A 20,357-nucleotide genomic window follows, 5' to 3' on the forward strand; every position below is an offset into this window, starting at 1 on the left:
TATATTTAGTAGAAAAACGTTAGTCACACCATTAATTTTGTATATTTGAAAATGATCAGGGTGCTTGTCAGTGTGAAGAGCTGGTTGCTTTTAGGAAGGGTCTGATTTTACCAGCGGTGCTCAATTGGGGGACAGCTCAGCTTACATCAGGATAAAAGCTGGACTAGCTTGCTTGAACTCAGATTGAGTTCCTTTCCTTTCTAAGCAGCTTTTCTGGGTTCTTTCTGTGAGGAATTTCAAGGGCCCCGAAGACCACTGGTTAGTACAGACACATCACCACCTAGGGTTTCCCCCTTGTGTTTGATATCAAAGACAGTCTTAACAGCAACATTCTTTATGTGCTGTCAGGTGAGGTACTTGTTCAAGGACAGCCCCCTCTTGCTGGGAGATTGTTGTGCTTTTCAGACTTAAAATACTCAAAATTCAACATTTATTTATTCTACAACAAGAAAAAGCCCAAACACAAATGACTTAATACAAATAACTATAGGAACATGCTGTAGTGACACATTTAAATTGGAACTGCTGCACAGGAATAAAATGCTGTTAGCATCTGCAGGAAATAGGAATAGTGCCAATGTCTTCCTGTTTTTAAAAACCTGTTTGCATATTAGGAAATGGCTTGGAATATGTGCTGCAGGGATATTTTGAGTCCTGTATGCAAGTGAGACTTTGCATCACAGTGAAGAAAATTCTGTTTGATATTCTAGAGGCTAGAGGCTCTGTGGCCTTTAACATTATGTTTCTATGATCTACAGGACAGTCTAAATGTCCACTGAATGCCATAGGCTTCATTTAAGTGTGGCTAAAGGGGTCACCCTGAAGTTTTGATTGATCTAGAGTCTATTTCAGAGCATGTTTTTGTGGCTGAATGTTAGGTTGCCTCTGTGTGTGTGCGCGCGCACACACAAGCATGGGAAACAGTGATGACCAGAGCACCAAATACAACTTATCACCCGTAAGTCATTTCCAATTGGGCCCTGGGAGTCCTGATGGTGCTGGTGTCCAGCCTCACTGGGCTTAACTGGCAGATGCTGCAAGACTTGAGTTTAAGATATTGGCAGAGTGCTCTAAACCTAAACTTAGGCACCTCTCAAAAATTTTTATTAAAGAGTTCTCAAAGCATTTCTTCCTGACTAGCAGCTAATTTTATATTGAGAAGCTTAGAAAGTCTTGCATCCTAGTCATTGGGCTTTTGAGCTTTTATGTATTGCTGATAACATAATGAAATCATGGCTTGGCAGCAGCTTGTTCACTGCATGGCTCTGTGATGTCATCTCCATGCACTGTAACGGGAGCAGGACAGCCTGGAAGCCCATGGCAAGTGCTTGGGAATGATGCAGCCGCAATGCATTGGCTTGTGGTAGCCTCACATCTTTCTCAGCCCTAAGTTCTCCAGTGGTCACTTTTTAGTAATAGGCTCTTGATTCTCCTTCCCCCTTACCACTATAAGTGGAAAATGCCCATTTGACATGGCTGGTAATTCAGTCTTGGGAAGAACCCTTTCCGGCTTGCGACTCCCTGGGTAAAAATCCTGAATTCTGTGGCTCTTTTCTCCCCGTAGTTCTCAGTTGCTGAAGCCATTGCTTTATACATGTCTCCGTAATTCTTCACTGGTGGAGTTGGATATTCCTCCCCCTTCTTCTGTTCAAAGTTGGTTCCAAGGTCTGTTTTCTTCCTCTTTGCCTACTTGGGCCTTGGAGAAGAGCTGGGCAGGTGCTCCGCTGAGCTCTAGTGCTGGCGGTGCTTTGTAAATACGGAGAAGGGTATTGCAGTGTGCTAGTAAGTCGTGTAAAGCTGTGTGTGCATATATGTCTCACTTGGCCTGGAGGAACGGACAGACCGACTAGCCGGTGTGCTCGTAGACTCTACCTGTCTTTGTGTTCCCAGCGTTGAGATGATAAGTACTCACCACCATGCCCAGCTTTCACCACAGGTTCTAACTGAACTCTCTGGGCCCTAAAGATTTGATTTGATATAACTTTTTTTTTCCCCTCTACTGGGAATCGCACGTGAGTTGTTAACACTTGTTTTTGATATTTCAAAGTAAAAGAAAGTGTTGGGTATAAAAAGTGTTGACTTGATGAAAAGCTCTGGGTGTTTTTGTTTTCTTTTCTAGGTCGGCCGTTTAGATCTGAGTATGAAGCCTGGGTGTGTGTGTTTTATCAATCTGGGCTCATGCTTTGTGGGAGCACTGAGCTTCTGTGTCTTTTATGCTCCTAAATGGGCCAGTTTGACTTGCTTGTCACCCAGCCTTCCCATTTGTCTTCAATAGAGTCCAAAGTGCTGCCTCCTATTAAAGTTTAAAAATTACAGTTTAATCAGCTACTCTGGTTTAGGACAGCATCTGACACCAGGTTAATTCTATCAGTTGGCATGGCTCTGGGATAAGGAAACTAGAGATACATGTGCGAGCTCTCTAGCAGAGAATGAGCGGGTCCTGGTGATAATTATGTTACCACTTGTACGTGCAAGGCTGGCTTAACCAGTGCCTGTGACTAACCTGCAGCCATTCGCCACTTGTGAATATCCAAAATGAACCACCAAGCTGTTTGATGAAGCTGAACAAAGCAGAAGAGATTGGCCTGCTGCTGGAAGCTGGTGCACACTGTCCTGGGACCTTGTTTACAAAGCTAAGCTATGTTTGATCAGTACAGTCTGCGAGGCTCTTATGTAGAAGGCCGCTTCCTTTCCTGGGACTGATAGCATTTTTCTGTTTTCTCTTTTACTGATATTTCTGTTGGTTTAATTCCAGGTGATTTCCTCAATCAATAGGCTTAGGAAACCATCCATTCTCCTATCTTAATCTGTCGCATACATGTCATTAATTTCCTAATTTTCTGGAAGAGTAATGTAAAGAGAGTCCTGAATACCTCACTGCCACTGAGCAGTGGCTCCCAGCGCCTGTGCCAGATCCCAGGTGCCTAGCAAGCTTGCTCCCTTGGTGCTGCTTTTATGGATATTCACATGAGAACTTCCTGGAGGCAGTGGCTATTCAGTTACATGGAGTTTTTGGTTGATTCGCTTTGTTTTTTTAATGAGTGAAGAATTGCCACATCTGATACTCGGGGAATAGACCAACTGCATGCTAGAGTAGATGCTGCAACCCACAAGCCTTGGGGAAGCGAGAGATGGTGTGGGAATTCTGTGCCGTGAAAGTTGATTCTCCACCAGCCAAAGTCCATCATGGGACAGGTCTGGAGGAAGTGTGCAGTGGCTGTTTTGAGGTGTCCTTTGAGGTTGTGTTTGGAAGTCCCTGATCATTTTGTACAAATTGAATAGGTCTTTGTTATGTCTCAGTGTCACTGGGTCAGCTTGGAAGGAAAATGCTATTGTTTGGGTCAAAATTGTAAAAGAGCAGAACCCAATAAATAAAACCTTTCAGATTCTACTTACAATGGCCCTACCCCCGTTCGTTTTGCCCTTTTCCACCTCTAAATGTCACAGTTTATTGAAGGTTACAAAGTTTTGGGAACAACATGTACTAGCCTATGTGAAAAACAGTCCATTGGAGAGAGATGTGGGCTCCATGGGACCTGTATCTATATTCTTGGCTTCTGTTTTCATTCCCAGGCCAGTTGGAAATTATTTAAAAGTGTTGGCTACAGTCTAGTGTTACATCATGGATCTAGACATACTTGCATGGTTATAAAAATCAGGATGCCTGACCTGATTGAGATTTTGAAAGACATTTGTGCTACTACTGTAGTTGGGATCCTGGAGGGATGTCATTGGTTGCTGAAATGTTTTTAAGGGCAGAATGTGAGAATATTTTGGCTAGATGGTCATTTATGGAGCCACTGGTTCTGCTTGTCAAAGGAGCGGGTCTCTAGCAAGGCTGGTGATTGAAGTATGTTCCTCCCTGTCCTGCTTCAGAGTGCAACTTCTGAATGAGCAGGCTGATGGAGACACAGACTCTGAACCCTCTAACCACAAGTTCATAGTTCTGTGCTCAGAAGCAAAGTTTTCTGGGCCTTTATAAGTAGTTACTTCCAGGGCCGTGGCCCACATTTTAAGAAACTTCCTGCTGCTGGTTTTTATTCCACCATGCGTCGGGAGCTGTTTTATTACCGAGACAAGGTTGAGACTGCTTAGGTGATGGCTGCCACCTGTGTTCCCTGTGTTCTTAACCACCCAAAGCATGGCTTTCTGTGATGCCTCTCACCATTTTCCAGAATGCAGGCTTTCTTCTCTGTCTGTGTGCCTGCCTGCTTGTCTCTGTCTGCCGGCCTGCCTGTCTGTCTCTGTCCATGTCTGTGTCTCTCTCTTTGTCTCTGTCTGTCTGTCTGTCTGTCTGTCTGCTTGATCTTACTGACTGGGGCAGAGCTTTCTGTAAAAAGTTGCTCCTAAAGGATCACCTTCAACTGCCATTGTCAAGCGCTACTGTGCAGTTGGTGATCTGATTTCCCTCCACATGTGCCTTGTGAGCAAGGGCTGGCTTCTCACTGGACGCTGGGGAAGCAAACAGCAGAAACTAGAAAGAGGACTACAGTCAGAAATGAGGTACTGGGGCTTTAAGATGTTTAAGATGGGGCTTAATGTACTCATTCTGGTCATTAGCCAGGCACTGACATCCACATCCTCTTCTGTAGAACTCATGCCCCAGACTGTCTTTTGATATTTCAAATCTTACCTCCTGTACTCCTTCAGAGGGTCTAGAGAAAGTGTAAGAGCTAAGAGCAGAGGATGAGCAGGAGGAAGAACAGCATTCTGTGGACTCACAGACTGATCTCTTTTCTTTGGCTAACCTACCTAAAGCATAGCTTGGGGTGCTGGCCTCAAGACCTCATCCCTTACCATCCAGGAGAATGCACTGACAGTTGTGCCGTGTGTGTCACCACGTGCTGGGTCATCCCCATTAGCCTCAAGAAGCATCCTGGAAACTTTTGGCAGCCTCATCCTGTGATAGGAGAGCAGCTGAGTGAAAGCTGAGTGAAAGGAGAGACATGTGGGCAGGCTGGGTGTAGGCATACAGGGACTGTCCTCACACAGAATTCAGAGAGGTTAGCAGTAAAACAGCTTGGGTTCTCTTGGTACTGGGAGGGCGTCTGGGCCTTCAGTAGTCCACTCCTCACTTCATACCACAGCCTCTTTGCTCTTGATTCTGGTCATTTTTCAGTTAGGCCTAAGTCCTATGTTTCTAGCTACAAACTATGGCCTCAGTGGTCACTGGACCTACATGAGCTTACATCATAGCTGCAACTTACCACTCCAAACCAAGGATTTGGAAAGAGAGGCCAAGGAGGGCTTCTGAAATTACTCTAGTATGCTTGCTGTGAATACTGACTTGATCTCGAGAAAGGGAAGAGGTAAGGAGAAAGAGGACGCCCTTGAGGGCCAACTGGATCTCTAGCAGCTAGCCTCAACGCTACCACTTTTGATACTGAGCTGATCCCTGCTGGAAAGCAGCCAGAAGGTGCATTCTGCAGAAATGCAGGGTTCTAAGTGAACCAAGGCCTGGAGAGGGTCTCTACCCTTGTCTCTGCCACTTATGTGTGAGCTGGGAGGACCAAAAAGTGATGGCTTGCTTGTTGGGTGTGGTGGTTCGTAATGTCATCTCAGCACTTGGGAGGCCGATAAAACAGGAGAATCACTGTTACTTTGAGACTTGCGTGGGCTACATAATACTCTATGCCAGCTGGAGTTGCTGAATGAGACTTTTTCAAGAAAACAAACTTCCCAGAAGCCATAGTGACTGCTCCTATGCTCCTGGAGATTTGAAGAAATCTCAGATGATCACCAAACAATATGCAGAACTCGAGCATAACCAGAAGCTGCTGTGGTGAATGACTCTTCCCTTCCTTACAGGAAGGGAAGGCACACCTCAGGGGCCACAGCGGCTGTATAGGGAAACATGGCGATGTTCTGATGTCCTGGGTTAGTCTTCTTGGGACCAGGAGGCTGCTTCTGGCACCTACAATGTTTCTAGCACCAGGTGCTTGTTGATGTGATCCTGGGAGGCCATCTGGTGCAGGGGAAAGACCACTGGAAAGGGAATCAGGACCATTTTGCCTAGATTTGCAAGCAAACCACTGTGGTCATCTTGGCTACACTGAAACAAGGTTGGAGTAGAACTTTTTCTGGAAGAAATTCCAAAAGGCTTCAGCGTCTCCTCAAGAAAAACACCCTGTTTTGAAGGTTCTCTCACTATAAATGGAGTGGCCTACTGACTCCTTTTTCAGAGCAGGTAAGATGCTGCACCATCATCGTGCCTTCTGATCCTGGAAAGGGAGCCATCCACTTTCTCTGGGTTTCCATCTAGACTTTAGGATGAAAAAGAACAGATTCTGTGTGAGGTCAGACAGGCACGGTCCTCCTGTGACCCTTGCCCCAGGGAACACTGTGAGGTCAGACAGGCACAGTCCTCCTGTGACCCTCTCCCAGGGAACACAGGCTCTCTCTTCTGGATTCCCGCCGTTGACTCTGTACATTTCCTTTGTCCTGTTCTGAAAGGTCCCACTTGTTGCATAGGGTCTAGCTTCTTTCTGATGACATCAAGGTCACCATGAAGGCCAGCTGTGACGGGGCCTTTGTCAGCCTACTCAAGGCAAGGATGGCACTAGTTTGCTTTAGGTGAGTAGTGGGCTCCCAGGCTGGGCTTCCCTATTTTCTGTTCACAAAAACACCATTAAAAAGTATTGCCTCTTGTGTTGCTGAGGTCCGACTATAATGTATGCATTTGATGGAGGTGAGTCAAGGCCTAGAAGGGGGGGCCTCCACCTAAAGGCAAGCAAAATACTAATAAGACTGCAAAAACAAGCCACACAGACATCTCACTTGGTACTGGCGGCAGGGGAGCAAGCGTATGGTGGATGTAGTGATGCCTCGTCTGTCTAGAAGGCCCGTGTTGAGGAACCTAGGGACTCTCAAGGCTACCTCTCAGTCAGACAGCATTGGAATGTCATGGTCATGGAGGTGGGAATGAATGTAGATGACCAGTTCCTGGGTCAGACATATTTAGGAAGCATATTTCCATCAGGAACCAAGGCTGAGGAGGAGGGAAGCAGAGAATGGCTCCAGTCATTGAGTCTTCTTGCCCGCCTGTCCTCCAGCCTGGATAGGGCTAGTCGGAGAAGAGACTGGCAAAGGACTTCCTCAGGTTGCGGATTGTCTCAGCCTTGGCCTCGTCTTCGCTTGGGGTCCCTCGATGGGAGGTGTCTGACGTGCTGAGGCTGTTAGTCAGGGACTGGGATTTGCTGAAATGGAAAGCAAGAAGTTTGGGATGGTCAAGGCTGGAACTCCCAAGGAAATGAGTCTGGGGCTGGCCCTGAAGCCTACAGGCTGAGCATAGTCATAAAAGGATGGTGAGACCAGAAATCAGGCATTGCAGTGTGTACATGATGCCAGCCTAGAACTTGCAAGGTGGGTAGTATTGCCTTCATCATAGGTACAGAAACTGGGGTTTCTAGATAAGTATTTGGCTTGGATAGGTCTAGAAACAAGTAGGGAGCATGCACTGCTTATATGTTTTCCCCCGCCCCAGGCTGCTCTGTATTTTGTGGGGCCTTGTCAGCCACAGTGGGCTAGACCAGGCTCTAGTTTTCCCTTAGAATTCCCAGAATTAGCTGAGAATTCAGACAATTCCTATTCTAGATCCTTTGTCTCAGTTGAGGGTTTGTCCAAATCCGAGGGGTCCCTGACCATGTCTGTGGAGAAGTGCCTTGCTTGTTTTGACTGATGCAGGAGGGTCCAGCCTCTGTAAGCAGCACCATTCCCTGGACAGGTGGTTTTGGGCTATGTGAGAAAGCTAACTAAGCATAGGTCAATGAGCAGGCTTGCAAATAGCATCCTTCCATAGTTACTACTTCAAGTTCCTGTTGAGGTTCTTTCCTGATTTCTCTCAATGGTGACCTGTGACCTGGAAGCTAAAGCAGATCCTCACCTCCCCTAAGTTGTTTAGAAAATGGTTTTTAAAAGCTTTTATTTGTATTTATTGTGCATTTGTGGTTTACCTGCATGGGTCTGTATGCATCACATGCATGCAGTGCTCACGGAAGGCAGGAGAGGGTGTCTGATACACTGAGGGCAGGAGAGTGTCTGATACATTGAGGGCAGGAGAGTGTCTGATACACGGAGGGCAGGAGAGTGTCTGATACACTGAGGGCAGGAGAGTGTCTGATATACTGAGGGCAGGAGAGTGTCTGATACACGGAGGGCAGGAGAGTGTCTGATACACTGAGGGCAGGAGAGGGTGTCAGATACACGGAGGGCAGGAGAGTGTCGGATACACGGAGGGCAGGAGAGTGTCTGATACACGGAGGGCAGGAGAGTGTCTGATACACGGAGGGCAGGAGAGTGTCTGATACACGGAGGGCAGGAGAGTGTCTGATACACGGAGGGCAGGAGAGTGTTGGATGCACATAGGGCAGGAGAGTGTTGGATACATGGAGGGCAGGAGAGGGTGTTGGATCTTCTGAAAATGGAGTTAGAGATGATTGCGGGTGCTAGGAATGGAACTCTGGTCCTCTGGAAGAATGCTTTTTTAAAAATTAATTTATTTGTTTATATCCTAAATGCTGCTCTTACCCCCCCTTCACTGAGTCCCTTCTCTCATACCCCCTTCTCCTCTGAGGGGTAGGACCCACCCCGCCCCCCACTACATAGCAAGTCTGTCAGATTAGGCATATCCTCTTCCACTGAGGCCAGACAGGGCAGCCATGAAGACTGAACTGCCTGTCATATGTGGGGAAGCAGGAAGGGGTGGAGGGGCTCGTTCCTGCCCGTGTATGTTCTTTGGTTGGTGGCTCAGATTCTGAGAGCTCCCAGGAGTCCAGGTTTGTTGACTTTGTTAGTCTTCCTGTGGTTTTCCCATCTACTTCTGGGCCTTCAGTCCTTCCCCAAATTGGAAGAGTGCTCTTAACCAGTATTCTTACCCCCTGAGCTATCCTTCCAGATGCTCTAAATTTGTTTTTTCGCCAAAATATTTTATCACAGCAACAGAAAAGAAATTAGAACAACCAGAAACCTTTTTCTTCAGCTGCATAAATTTGGGTTTGTTTGTTACACAGCAAATGATGACTGGTCCAGGGATCATGAGGGTGTGGTGGGGCCTAATCTGTGCTCTCAAATTGCTGGTCCCTGCTACACAAATGCTACCCTGTAGGTCCACTTCCCCCTATGTGAATCCTGGGCAAGGCCTTGTCGGGTCCCTGAGTCAGCTCATCTTTGGGCATATTCCAACTCTACACTATACCCATTCAGACTCAAATACTTACTTGAGGTGGGGGTGAGGTGATGCTGGCTTTTGAGGCTCTTCACCCTGCTGGGAGGTGCTGCGTCCCTGCACAGGAGGCCGAGTATGTGAACTGAGGCTGGTGCTTGGCTTGGAGGCCTGGTTTGGAGAACTGCCACCTGATGCCCGGGATAGCTGTGGAGAGCCTGGTGATCTTTGCTGCTGTGGAGATCCTGACTGGGGACTCACAGGCTGCTGGCCTTGTGGGGAGAGCCTCTGTTGGGATGGACTTCTAGATCTGGGAGGCTGAGGAGATTGAGCCTGACGAGGGCCCCCTATAAGACGAAGAAAGAGTTAACATTCAGTTTTCTTGGGAATAAATGTGGCTATGCACTTAATACATGTTTATATAAACATGTTGTTTATAACTAAAAGACAACATGGATGCCAGATCTCAGGGAGGTGGCTAGGAACGTCAGGAAACATCTAGATGGCTGGGGACATAGTTCAGTTGGTAGAGTGCTTGTCTAGTAAGCACAAAGCCCTATTATTGATTCTCAGCATGGTTAGCCATGGTGGGGCATGCTGTAATCCCAGCATTCAGAGGGCAGAGGCAAGAAGATCAGGAATTCAGTCACTATTGACGATGCAGAGAATTCAAGGCCAGTCTGGGCAACATAAGACCCTCTGTCAAAACAAAACAGCCATAAGAAAGCATCTAGATAACGGAGTCTGGGATGATTGTCACATGGTGTGACAGGGTACCTTTAACTAACCTGCTGACAGTACGTGCCAAGTATACACCACTAAACAGAGAAAATTTATATCAGCTTATAAGATAGCACGTGTTTGGTTTTCATCTTAGCATTAATGTATAGAGCCATGTAATAGAGACACACAGGAAAGTTGCAATTAGACAGGCAGCCTCACACTCCAGTGTATGGATGGATTTGTGGGGTAATTGGGTCAGGATAGGGATTGGCATGGTTTTATAGACAGAAACATATTGCCTTAAATTCAAATACTGATACCTTAACCCTCAATGTGACTGTAAAGAGGTCATAGGTAAAGTTTTGATGTCATAGGATGAAGTCATACTGTAAGAAGGAAGGTGTATAAAGTCAACCATAGTAACTTACACCTATAATCCCAGCACTTAGGAAGCTGAGGCAGGAGGACTGTGGAAAGCTTGATGAGGCTAGCCTTGGCTAGACAGTGAGTTTCAGTCCAGTCTGTGTTTAGAGTGAGACACTGTCTCAAATACCAAGACTTAATTCCCACTTGGTGTAAGGCATAATTCTCATTCTCTTCCTAAAGAATAAACACAAGGAAAATATGAATGGATTCTTGTCTCTGTGGAAATGAAGAAGGGGAGAGCAGGGTCAGGGACAAATGGTAAGTCCCTCTGTGACCAAGGGAACATCTCTTACTAATCACCATGGCATGCTGGGTAGGAAAACATCTGTGCTTTCTAGAGAGGCTAAAAATTGACCAGGAGTAGGGGTCAGAGACTTAAGATAAAATCCAGATGTTTAAGTAAAAGTTTTATGAGTTTTGTATGTTGACTACATTTTTGTTGTCTCAACCCAATGCAGGTCAAACAAAACATCTGTTTTTTCCTTTCATCTTAAGCTCCCCACCCCTGCCCTTGGGTTCAAACTATCTTGGAAAATCTGTGTCCTGGCTCAATAACTCAACTATTACCACTGGGATCCATCAAAAGATGCTTTTTTGGGCAAAGCAAACAACTTAGTATTTTTTATTTGATCATTATATATATACTATATATATATATGACTATATAAATGTATATATGTATGTGTGTATGAGATTTTTTCCTAAGCACAGAATTGATTCTAAAAAGATGAAGTTTATTAAAAGAAAACTTTTTTGAAAACTGAGTTTGAAAGTAAGTTCAAAATAAGTTCATAATGTGATCCTGTTATTTATAGAAATTGGTGAAAATGTTTTAAAATTAGCCTTGTTATTTTTGGTCTGAATGTTAATTCACTGAGTATTTTCTTTAATTATGTTAATTGGTTTTAAATTGATTATTTTTCAACTCACTTAACATAGTGTTTAGCCACACGTTCCTTAAAATAATCTCTCTTTATTGAGCATGCTTTTCCTCTGGGCCAGAGAGAAGAACACACTAGCTCTCTGTCTTTTAAAGGGCTGCCATTCAAGAGTGGTTTTAAAGAGTCAGTCCTGGCCAGCAAGGGAAAGGAGGGGCAGGGCTAGGGGCTCACTCACTAGGGCAGTGAATACAGAGTTTGGTACCATTTGCAAGTATGGTATTGTCAGGTCGGAGGGGAGTAGGACTACATGTGTCAGAAGGGTTGCTAATGACAACCGTGAAAAGCAATCTGTTTATTAGAACTGCTTACAAGACAGCAGACAGTGATAGTAAGAGCTGTGTAGTTGTCGTTAATCATGAATTATTAGTGAGAACTGAAGTCCCAAATACCACCCCTCTGCCGGGCCCTTTCTAATCACTGTCAGCGTTATCCTGTAGATTTGGAAGTGGTTATTTCTTCCATTGTCGCTGTGGAACTTGAGCTTTGACGGGGCATTGTCACTTAGCTAAAGGCGGTGAGACTGGAACTGGACTGAACGCATATACTCCTCCAGAACATGACTGTTCACTATACAGGACTTGCTTTAGTTTGTGTCTTAAAGGCCCCCAAAGCTCTATGTGTGAGAAGTTTCATCTCATTTGTGTCACTCTGGGGATAAAGTGGAAGGGCCAGGGCTTAACGGAAGTTAGGTCACTGGGCACATGATTTTGAAAGGAAGATGGGGGCCTAAGCCCCATCCCTCTGTTTCCCCATTTCCATGAGTAAACTGTCTTCTTCTATGACATGTTTCCACTTCTGTGACTACTGTGTCATCACAGGTCCCAAACACAGGGTAGTGTGTCTGGATCTCTGAAACAGGAGCCCAAACAAAGCTCTTCTTTTTACGTTGGTTTTGGGTATTTTGTTATGAGGGGAAGCTGACCAATCCCATGGTAGACTCCTGCAATCTCCCTTTGTGAAATTCTTTCTGCTTTCCCTGGGGCAGATGGTGGGTATAGCACAGACAAGGAAAGTGGGTGGGCAAGCCCTGTGTCGGGCTGGCAGGTTTCTGTCCACACAATTACTGTTACTGTTCTTTATTGTAGAGGAATCTGAGTTATTCAAACTGTAAACACTTGTCACTAGAGAGAATAAAATACATTTTCTGGTGAAAGACTCCAAATTAAATGGGGAGGCCAACTCTGACCTCCAGAATGAACACAGGTTTGGATATGTTGTTATACGCCAACCCCCTAGCTCCTGCCTCTCTCTCTCTCTCTCTCTCTCTCTCTCTCTCTCTCTCTGTGTGTGTGTGTGTGTGTGTGTACACGTGCACACACTCTCATGCTCATAGCTGTATGGGTGCAAATTTGTCTATGGAGGTTAGAGGTCAACATTTGTCCTTTTTTTTTCTTTTTAAGACTGAAACTCTCCAGGTAGGCTAGTTGATAAACTAGCTTCAAAGATTCCCTCACCCTCCACCTCTCCAGCTCTAGGATTACAAATGTACTGACACACCCAGGTGGTTTGTTTGTTTGTTTTGTTCTGTTTTTAAAACGTGGGTACTAGAGATCAAAGTCATGTCCTCATACTTGTAAGGCATACACTTACCCAGTAAGATGTCTCCTCAGCCTTCCACTCGTTCTTTTGAGAGAGGATCTCACACTGTAGCCCAGGCTGGCCTGGTATTGCACTCACTGGTAGACCAGGCTAACCTCAAACTCACAGAAATCCTCCTACCCCAGCTTCTTTTATGCTGGGATTACAGGTGTGACTCATCATGCCTGTTTATTATATTCAAAGAAGACTATTTGATCACAGATATTGAGAATTACAGTGCCACTTAATTGATATTTTAGTCCATGGTTAAATATAATTTTGATTACTGTATGTACATTTAGAGTATATTGGGGGGGCAGTCAATTTCAAAGGCATTTATATGAGAAAGGAAGTTAATCTGAAGGGTTACATTAAATAAAGTAATGGGGAAAAGAAGATGTTGTAGGCTAGTTTATCACACAATGAACCCCAAGATTGTGTTGTTTACTGGAAAAACCTGTTTTTGGTTGTGGTGTGGTTCAGCCTTACAGAACACCTTTAATTCCTCTGGCTTGTATACAGACAAGCCTTAATATACACCTTTAATCCCAAACATGAAGGTAAAGTTAGTTTCTAGAAGGAAGCACCCATGTTTGAAAGTGAAGTCTAATGAGTGGCAGACAAAGTGATGAATCAGAGAAAGATTTCACAGAACAGGATATGCCAACTCTCACAAGGAAAGAGAGGTTACCTAAGGAAGAGCAGGGAGGAGAGAGAAGGGGAGGAGGGACAGTTTTACAGAGAGAAGTTGAAGAGAGAACAGCATAGACACAGGTGATGACAGAACGAGCCAGAGAGTGAAAAGAAGCCAGAAGATTAGAACAGATTGACAAATTTAGTATGAGGCCAAGCAGAGCAATTCAGAAGCCAAGAGAAGCCAGATTGAATCAGTCAGCTTGGAGAGGAGTTTGAATCAGATAGCTGAGTTAAATTAGCCAGCCAGATATCAGAAAGGGCTCGAAAGGGTGAATTTAATCAGCAGCAAGTCTCAGAGGCTGATAAACATTCTAGGCTTAGATTGCATGGAGGCTAGAAGCTTCCAGAACTAGACCTAGGTTAGCAGACAGAGGCAGTAAGCCTCTGAGACAATTAAAGATGCTTTTTACAGGAAGGCGAGAGAGAAGGCTGAAAGGGATGAAGGAAGGGAGGGAAGGAGGAGGGAGCTGTGTTTCCTAGAGCTGTGGAAGAGGAAGCCATCTGTCGCTGTAATAGAAGTGACTAAAAAGCTCAGGACAGAATGGAGATGCCTTCTGTCGAGACCACAAGGAGATCATCTGCCTTGGCATCTCCATGCCGAGCTGCTCTGAAGCCCCAGCTCAGAGCAGCGGAGCTGAGCATCCCGATCTGTTGCAAGAGATCTGTTGCTTTCCATACTCCTCTTGAGCCTGTGTGGGAGCCCCTCCACACTCGACCTTCCTCCAGGTCTTTAGCTGTTCTCCTGACCCCCACCTCCTCTTCTGGTCCAGCCTGTATCCACCCACTACAAGCAGCGGCTCTTTTAGTGCAGGGATGGTTTTAAGGAAGAAAGTCAGCAGCTGAGGGTTTCATGTTCTGAGTTTCTTTCCCTTTTCTCACTCGAGCTGGTTGGCTCACAAATGTATACTCAGGCACCACTAGTGGCTAGAAATAACATTTCCCAGAAGGTTTAAAAGTCCAGGCTTGTAAACCTGCCATCTTCTCATTGTGCCTTCCTGGGCAAAGCTTCAACTTCCTACTTGGGAAAGGGAAACACTAATGCTTCCTCTGCAGAGAGGCTGGGAAGATGAATTCCAGTGTAGAAGGGAGTGGCCCCCAGCACAGGACTGACACATTAAATACTTAGCAATCTTTCTGGTCTTTCTTCCCCACTCCTTCCCTGACCTCAGGAGGACAGCATCCCTCCTAGGGTCCCCATCATGCAGATGGAAGGAGTTTGCAGAGTAAGGATAAAGCATCAGGATGAATTGTCCAGACCAGCAGTTCTCATGGATCGTGGCCCTTGGGGGTGCGGGTGGGGCAACCCGCTCACAGGGATTGCCTAAGACCATCAGAAAACACAGATCTTTACATGACAATTCATAACAGTAGCAAAATTAGTTATGAAATAGCAAAAAGCATAATTTTGTGGTTGAGAGTGGCCACAACACAAAGAACTGTATTAAAGGGTAGGTTGAGAACTACTGGGCTAGACTGTCTCCAGCAACATACTTTTATTTAATTATTATTTAGTCGTTCTGTGTATGTACACACCCTTGGATGTACACGTGGAGGTCAGAGGACACTGAGTGTCTTCCTCTGTTGCTCCCTCTAGCCCAGTGGTTCTCAACCTTCCTGATGCTGTGACCCCTAATCTAGTGCCTCATATTTCAGTGACCACCCAGCCATAAAATTCTTTTTGTTGCTACTTTATAACTGTAATTTTGCTATTATTATGATTCATAATGTATATGTCTGATAAGCAGGATATCTGATATGCAACCCTAAAGGGGTTTATGACCCACAGGTTGAGAACCACTGCTTTGGCCAGCATCTCTTATTGAGCCTGATTGAGTTAGATTAACTGGTCAGCCAGTTCCCAAGAACTGCCTGTTCCTCCCTCTTGCCAGTGCTGTAGCTATGGGCATGTTTGGTTACTTATGCGTGTTACTGGTTGCCCAGCTTGTTACTTATGTGATGGGGATTTGAACTCATGTCCTCATACTTGCACAGAAGGAGTTCTTATCCCTGAGATACCTCACAGTCCTCTGCACTGCATTTCAACTTTATCAATACAGTGCTTCTTAGTGGCTGTCCTGTATCTTACCTTGTGGAGGTGGCCTTGGCTGGGGCTGTCCTAGCAGAGGTCCTAGCTGGCCTTGCCCCGGAGATTTTGCAGGTTTAGTCTGTGGACCCTAGAGTAGGAGAAGAGAAAGGAAGCCGGTGGCTACAGTGTTTCTGGTGGGAGGCAAAGCCTTAGATAAGCCTTTAAAAAAATCACTGATGAAAAATCCATGATGCACTACTCTTCAGTGTACCCCATAATAGATTTTTTTTTTAGAATAGCCATGGAGGAAGCTGCAAATGCCCTCTGGCTCCCAGCAACCCTTGCATGTAACTACTATTCCCCTGTCTGTGAAGAGATGAGCTTCTGTAGGATAAGTAGGAGCTGGGATTGAGGGAAAGACTTGAAACTTGCTTTCCCAAAAGGCTGGCACGCTGGCAAACTTTTTGAAGAGTGGTCTGGTAGTCCCTGCTGGGGCCTGTGCAGGGGAAGGGTGTAAGATTGCTGTGTTGGGGGATGGGGAAGCCTGAGACACAATAGTTTCTATTGACCTGTGCACTGGGAACATAGAGCATCTGTCTACATGTATTCTTGCACACACCTCAACTCAGATCCAACATGGGACACAGAGATGAACATTGCCAACAGTCTGTCCAAAGGCTGATGGGACAGGAGTTCTCTTCCTAGGGGGTATGAAGAGGAAAGGGCCCCTGCAAGGCCCCTGCCTGCCTCTGTCCACACCCCATTTGGTGCTATCTCGTTTGAATCCTGGGGTTTTCATTCCAGAGCCACTGATCTCCTTTGTTCTCAAGAGAACCTTACCCAAGGTCTCAGGGGTGAGGGCACCGTGGCCCCTGGTACCAGGAGTTGGCTCATCTTGGAGACAACAAGGTCAGCCATTAACTGCTTGTCCTCTTCCACGTGTTCTCCAATCAGAGGCATTGAACTGTCCATGACCTAGTGGGGAGGGAGCAAAGGAAGCTGAAGGACCCTGAGAACGGCTTTAGATTTCAGGAATGTTGACACTGGGCTCTAGACAGAATGACCACTAGATGGCAATGTCCTCCATGCAAAGCGCCCAACTGGGTCCTTCCTGCTGTCTGGGCTCCCAGCAGACACCCAGCTCTCTCTAGTTCCTTCTGAACAGTCTCCCTGGATTCAGTTCAACTCAGCCTCCACATGCTGGAGTCCAGCAACGTGACCAGGGCTGGGGAGCACGTGTTGACCTTTTCTGTACTTTTCTTTGGGGCGTCGGTCTCCGCCCCCTCATTTCCCACCCTCTCATTTCCCACTCCACTGTCCTCCCAGGGCTGGGGCTGGCCCTCTCTCTTCTGGCCCAAGGTTAAAGATGTCCTCAGAGCTGGAAACTAGTGGGTGCTCAATTATAACAACAACTAAAAATTTGACACAGGCTGGAAGTGACCCAGGGTTGACAGAGAAGACAAAAGAGGAAAGACATTGTCCTGGGGCTCCTGGCAGGACACAGGCCTAAAATGAAACTCTCCCTGGGAACTGGTCTGTCCTTAAGGAAGAAGGGGTGGCATTTTGGGAGGTCATGTTGGCCCAGTCTACTTTTGTAGTAGATGGGGAAACTGAGGCTCAGAGATGTGATCCAGTCCCACCCCTCACCTGGCTAACTCCTTATCCATCATGAAACTTCCTCTGGAAATCCTTCAGGACCACACACATTCCCAGGAGCCTCTCTGTACCCATGTCTGGTACTGAGCTCAATCAACTGTCCCATTGGAGAGCTTGGTCCAAGAATTATCATTGGCCATCTGTACCCATAAAGTTAGGGTGGCCTGTGTCCTGGAGGAACGGTGGGGGAAGGTCCTTGCAGTGAGCTTTGTCTACCATGGGAAGGCCTTGACAGTACAGTGTCACCGAGCACTGGTGATATATGGGACACTATTCTAAGAACCAGGTACAGATGATGTCAGCGCTATCTTCAAGCGAGCATCACTTTGCAGGGCTGGAGATGTGACTACAGTGCTCACCTTGCATGCTTGGGGCCTTTAGGGACACCCCCAGCACGTATGACTCCAGCATTCAGAAGCTCAAGGTCTTCCTACATATTGAATTTGAGGGCAGCCTGGGCTACATGGGACAGTATCTCAGAATGAGTCTTCGGGGCAGGTATTACAATTATTATGGTTTCCTCAACAGTGCTGAGGAGACAGATGGAGAGGTCTATAGCAGGAGGGGCCTCCTAACCAAGCACTGGGCAGCTCTGACGTCCCATGAGGCAGCCAGGGTTCCAGGCCTGTGTTCTGCTGTGGATTTGCTTAGGGGAAGCCTCTTGTCTTCTCCAGGTCCATTTCTGTCCACTAAACTAAGGGTTGAGGCAGCTGCAAGGCCTCCTGGGTATGACTTTCAGGGGAGTTTGAGTACGAGCACCTGGGAGTGCCTCAGAAACTGAAAGGCAAACTAGGGCATGGGTATGGGTTCCAGAAGGGCCTGGAACCTGTCCCCAAATGGAGCTCTCTGGGGTCCCAGGCAGTCTCCAGCTGCAGTGCTTGAGTCTGACCCCAATGCTTCTGGACTCCCAGCACCCTGCCTGGCCCTCTTTCCTGCAACCCTACCCATTGCTTTCTGCCCCGGTTCATCCCTGCATTCTCTGTGGTGGAAAATGGCCGCTACAAGGAGCCTGAGGTCAAGAACTGGAATCCCCACAGTGGACACAGACAAAGGAAGTGGATACTCACTCTCCCCAGGGAAACATTTTTTCCCAGTGAGCAAGGTCATCCCCTGGGCCAGGTCAGAGAGGACGAGGCCCAGGGTGTTTCCCCTGAGCACCCTCACAAATGTGTCACAAGCGCTGGGAGACGGTATTTTTGGATCTCTGCTGCCTTTTCCCCCCTTACTGGGAAAAATACATTTTACATTCCCAGGAACAAGCTCCCTCTCTTCCTGACCCCACCCCAAACTCTAAAGGAAAACCATTCTCTAATGTTTCTGAGGAAAAAGAAAAGACCAAAAAACAAATCTGAAAGCCATGTATTTTGTTTGTTTGTTTGTTTAAGGTTTTCGGGAACATTTTTGAAAAGCTGTTTTCTTATGTTTAGAAGACCCAAACTGGCTTTTTTGTTTGCTTGTTTTTAAATGTGAAGCATCTTTCATTTCTCTCCTCCTTGAGTGTCCGGAGCTGGGGCATATGGCTATGGATGGCTTTTGTGAAAATGGAGAGAGCTCAGAGACCAGAGCTCACAGGTGTGTGTGTGTGTGTGTGTGTGTGTGTGTGTGTGTGTATGTGTGTGTGTGTGTGTGTGTGTGTGTATGTGTGTGTGTGTGTGTGTGTGTGTGTGTGTGGGTTGGTATCAGGCTCTGAACCTAGTGACATCACATCTAGGCGACCTCCACATTGTTGCCAAGGCAACCGCCATACATTCCCAGAATCCACCTGGCTACCTCCCACCTTTACCTGAGAGAGGCTAAGTCACTGCCCATACAAAACAGTCAGAACCCCCTGACCTCTCTCTCTTCTTCCTCTTCTTTTCCCCCCACTCAACTTTGCCCTATCTTCTGAATAAACCCCACTTGGAACCGTTTAGTCTGGTGTGTTCTGTTCTAAGCCGTGTGCAGATGTGTATCAGTGTGTGAGTGAGTGTGTGTGTGTAAACCAAGAGAGGAGAAAACCAGTCCATATCCTTTTATTACTCCTTAAGGTTTATTATTTTATGTGTAGCGTGTTTGCCTGCATGTATGTTTGTGTATGCATATTCCAGATGGCTGTGACCATGTCATTGGATTCTGAGAACCAAACCTAGGCCCTCTGCAAGAACAAGAGTTCTTGACTATACGCCATCTTCCAGCTCTCTGATCCTCCTAATGGTATCGTAGCCCTCTCCTATTCTCTTGTAACACTGGAGCCCCATCCATCTGGTTTAGAGTCTGGTACCTAGAGTGAAGAAATGAATGTGTGTGTGTGTGTGTGTGTGTGTGTGTGTGTGTGTGTGTGTTTGCATATGCATACATGCCCAAACAAGATTCATGTTTAGTGTTCTAGTGAGGAAAGGCAACGCTGGGTGGTTTGACAGGTGTTGCTGATGTCCCAGGTGAAGTGGTCCTCGACTCACCTCTGTTCTGGTAACAGTCAGAGGGAACGTGGTTCCTGACTCGAGAGGGGGATGGGGTCCTACATAGAGATGCCACTTACCTGGTGGGAGCAATCAACCTTCCTAGTGAGTCAACTAGTGAGACTGTCTGTTGGCCTGGACTCCCAGCCCCCACTGCCAAGGGAACCCCTCCTTGACCTGGAGGTAACCCATTCAGTTACCTGGTGCTGTTTGCCTGTTGGTTCCTAGGCAGCAGGGCAGACATAGGGATTGGAAGACTGGCTGACTGCTTGTGGTCATCCCAGCCATGTGCCTCTCATTAGTTGCCCACACTCGTGGAGAGGCAGCTGCAGGGAACGGGTGACCGCAGGGCTCCCCTCACGTGTGTTGGCCTGGTGTCAGCTCATTCTTCCCTTATGGGTTGAGGAGCTAGCCTAATGGAAGGAAAGAGCTGAAAGGCCCACATGTGATTGTGGAGATAGGTGGCTAGGGTTGGAGGGGAGCCCCCTGAGGCCACAGGGGTGCTTCAGGATAAAGCTGTGGAAGTGTTGGAGGCTGGGAACTGGAGAAGACAGGAGAGGGAGCTCTGAGGAGGGTAGAAAGGGGGTCATAGAAGTAAGAGGATACTGTGGGCTGGAGAGATTATGGGCTGCAGAAGGGTCTTGAGAGTGATTCTGGGTCCCACTGTCCATCTGTGAACATCTCTTACAATTTTATCTCTGGTAGTTGCATCT

At 46.6% G+C, this 20,357-nt stretch overlaps 1 protein-coding gene and 1 long non-coding RNA gene across 5 annotated transcripts in view; one reads left to right on the forward strand and one right to left on the reverse strand.

The window, feature by feature from the left end:
* Positions 1-413: 413 nt before the first annotated feature.
* The window catches only part of Syn3 (synapsin III), a 426,170-nt gene continuing 406,226 nt past the window's right edge, over positions 414-20,357 (reverse strand). For all 3 annotated transcript variants that reach the window (XM_076919818.1, XM_076919816.1, XM_076919817.1), the window contains 4 exons: positions 16,391-16,525; positions 15,611-15,698; positions 9,216-9,507; positions 414-7,196 (listed from right to left, as the gene is read on the reverse strand). In XM_076919818.1, the coding sequence (XP_076775933.1) occupies positions 7,064-7,196; positions 9,216-9,507; positions 15,611-15,698; positions 16,391-16,525 (648 nt within the window). In that variant the 3' untranslated portion in view covers positions 414-7,063. The remainder of the gene's footprint in view (positions 7,197-9,215; positions 9,508-15,610; positions 15,699-16,390; positions 16,526-20,357) is intronic.
* LOC143436003 (uncharacterized) overlaps positions 6,073-20,357 on the forward strand; it is a 28,838-nt gene continuing 14,553 nt past the window's right edge. For both annotated transcript variants that reach the window (XR_013106264.1, XR_013106263.1), the window contains exon 1: positions 6,073-6,187. This is a non-coding gene — a long non-coding RNA (uncharacterized LOC143436003). The remainder of the gene's footprint in view (positions 6,188-20,357) is intronic.

Source organism: Arvicanthis niloticus, chromosome 22 (assembly GCF_011762505.2).
Source record: "Arvicanthis niloticus isolate mArvNil1 chromosome 22, mArvNil1.pat.X, whole genome shotgun sequence".
NCBI classification, from domain to species: Eukaryota; Metazoa; Chordata; class Mammalia; order Rodentia; family Muridae; genus Arvicanthis; species Arvicanthis niloticus.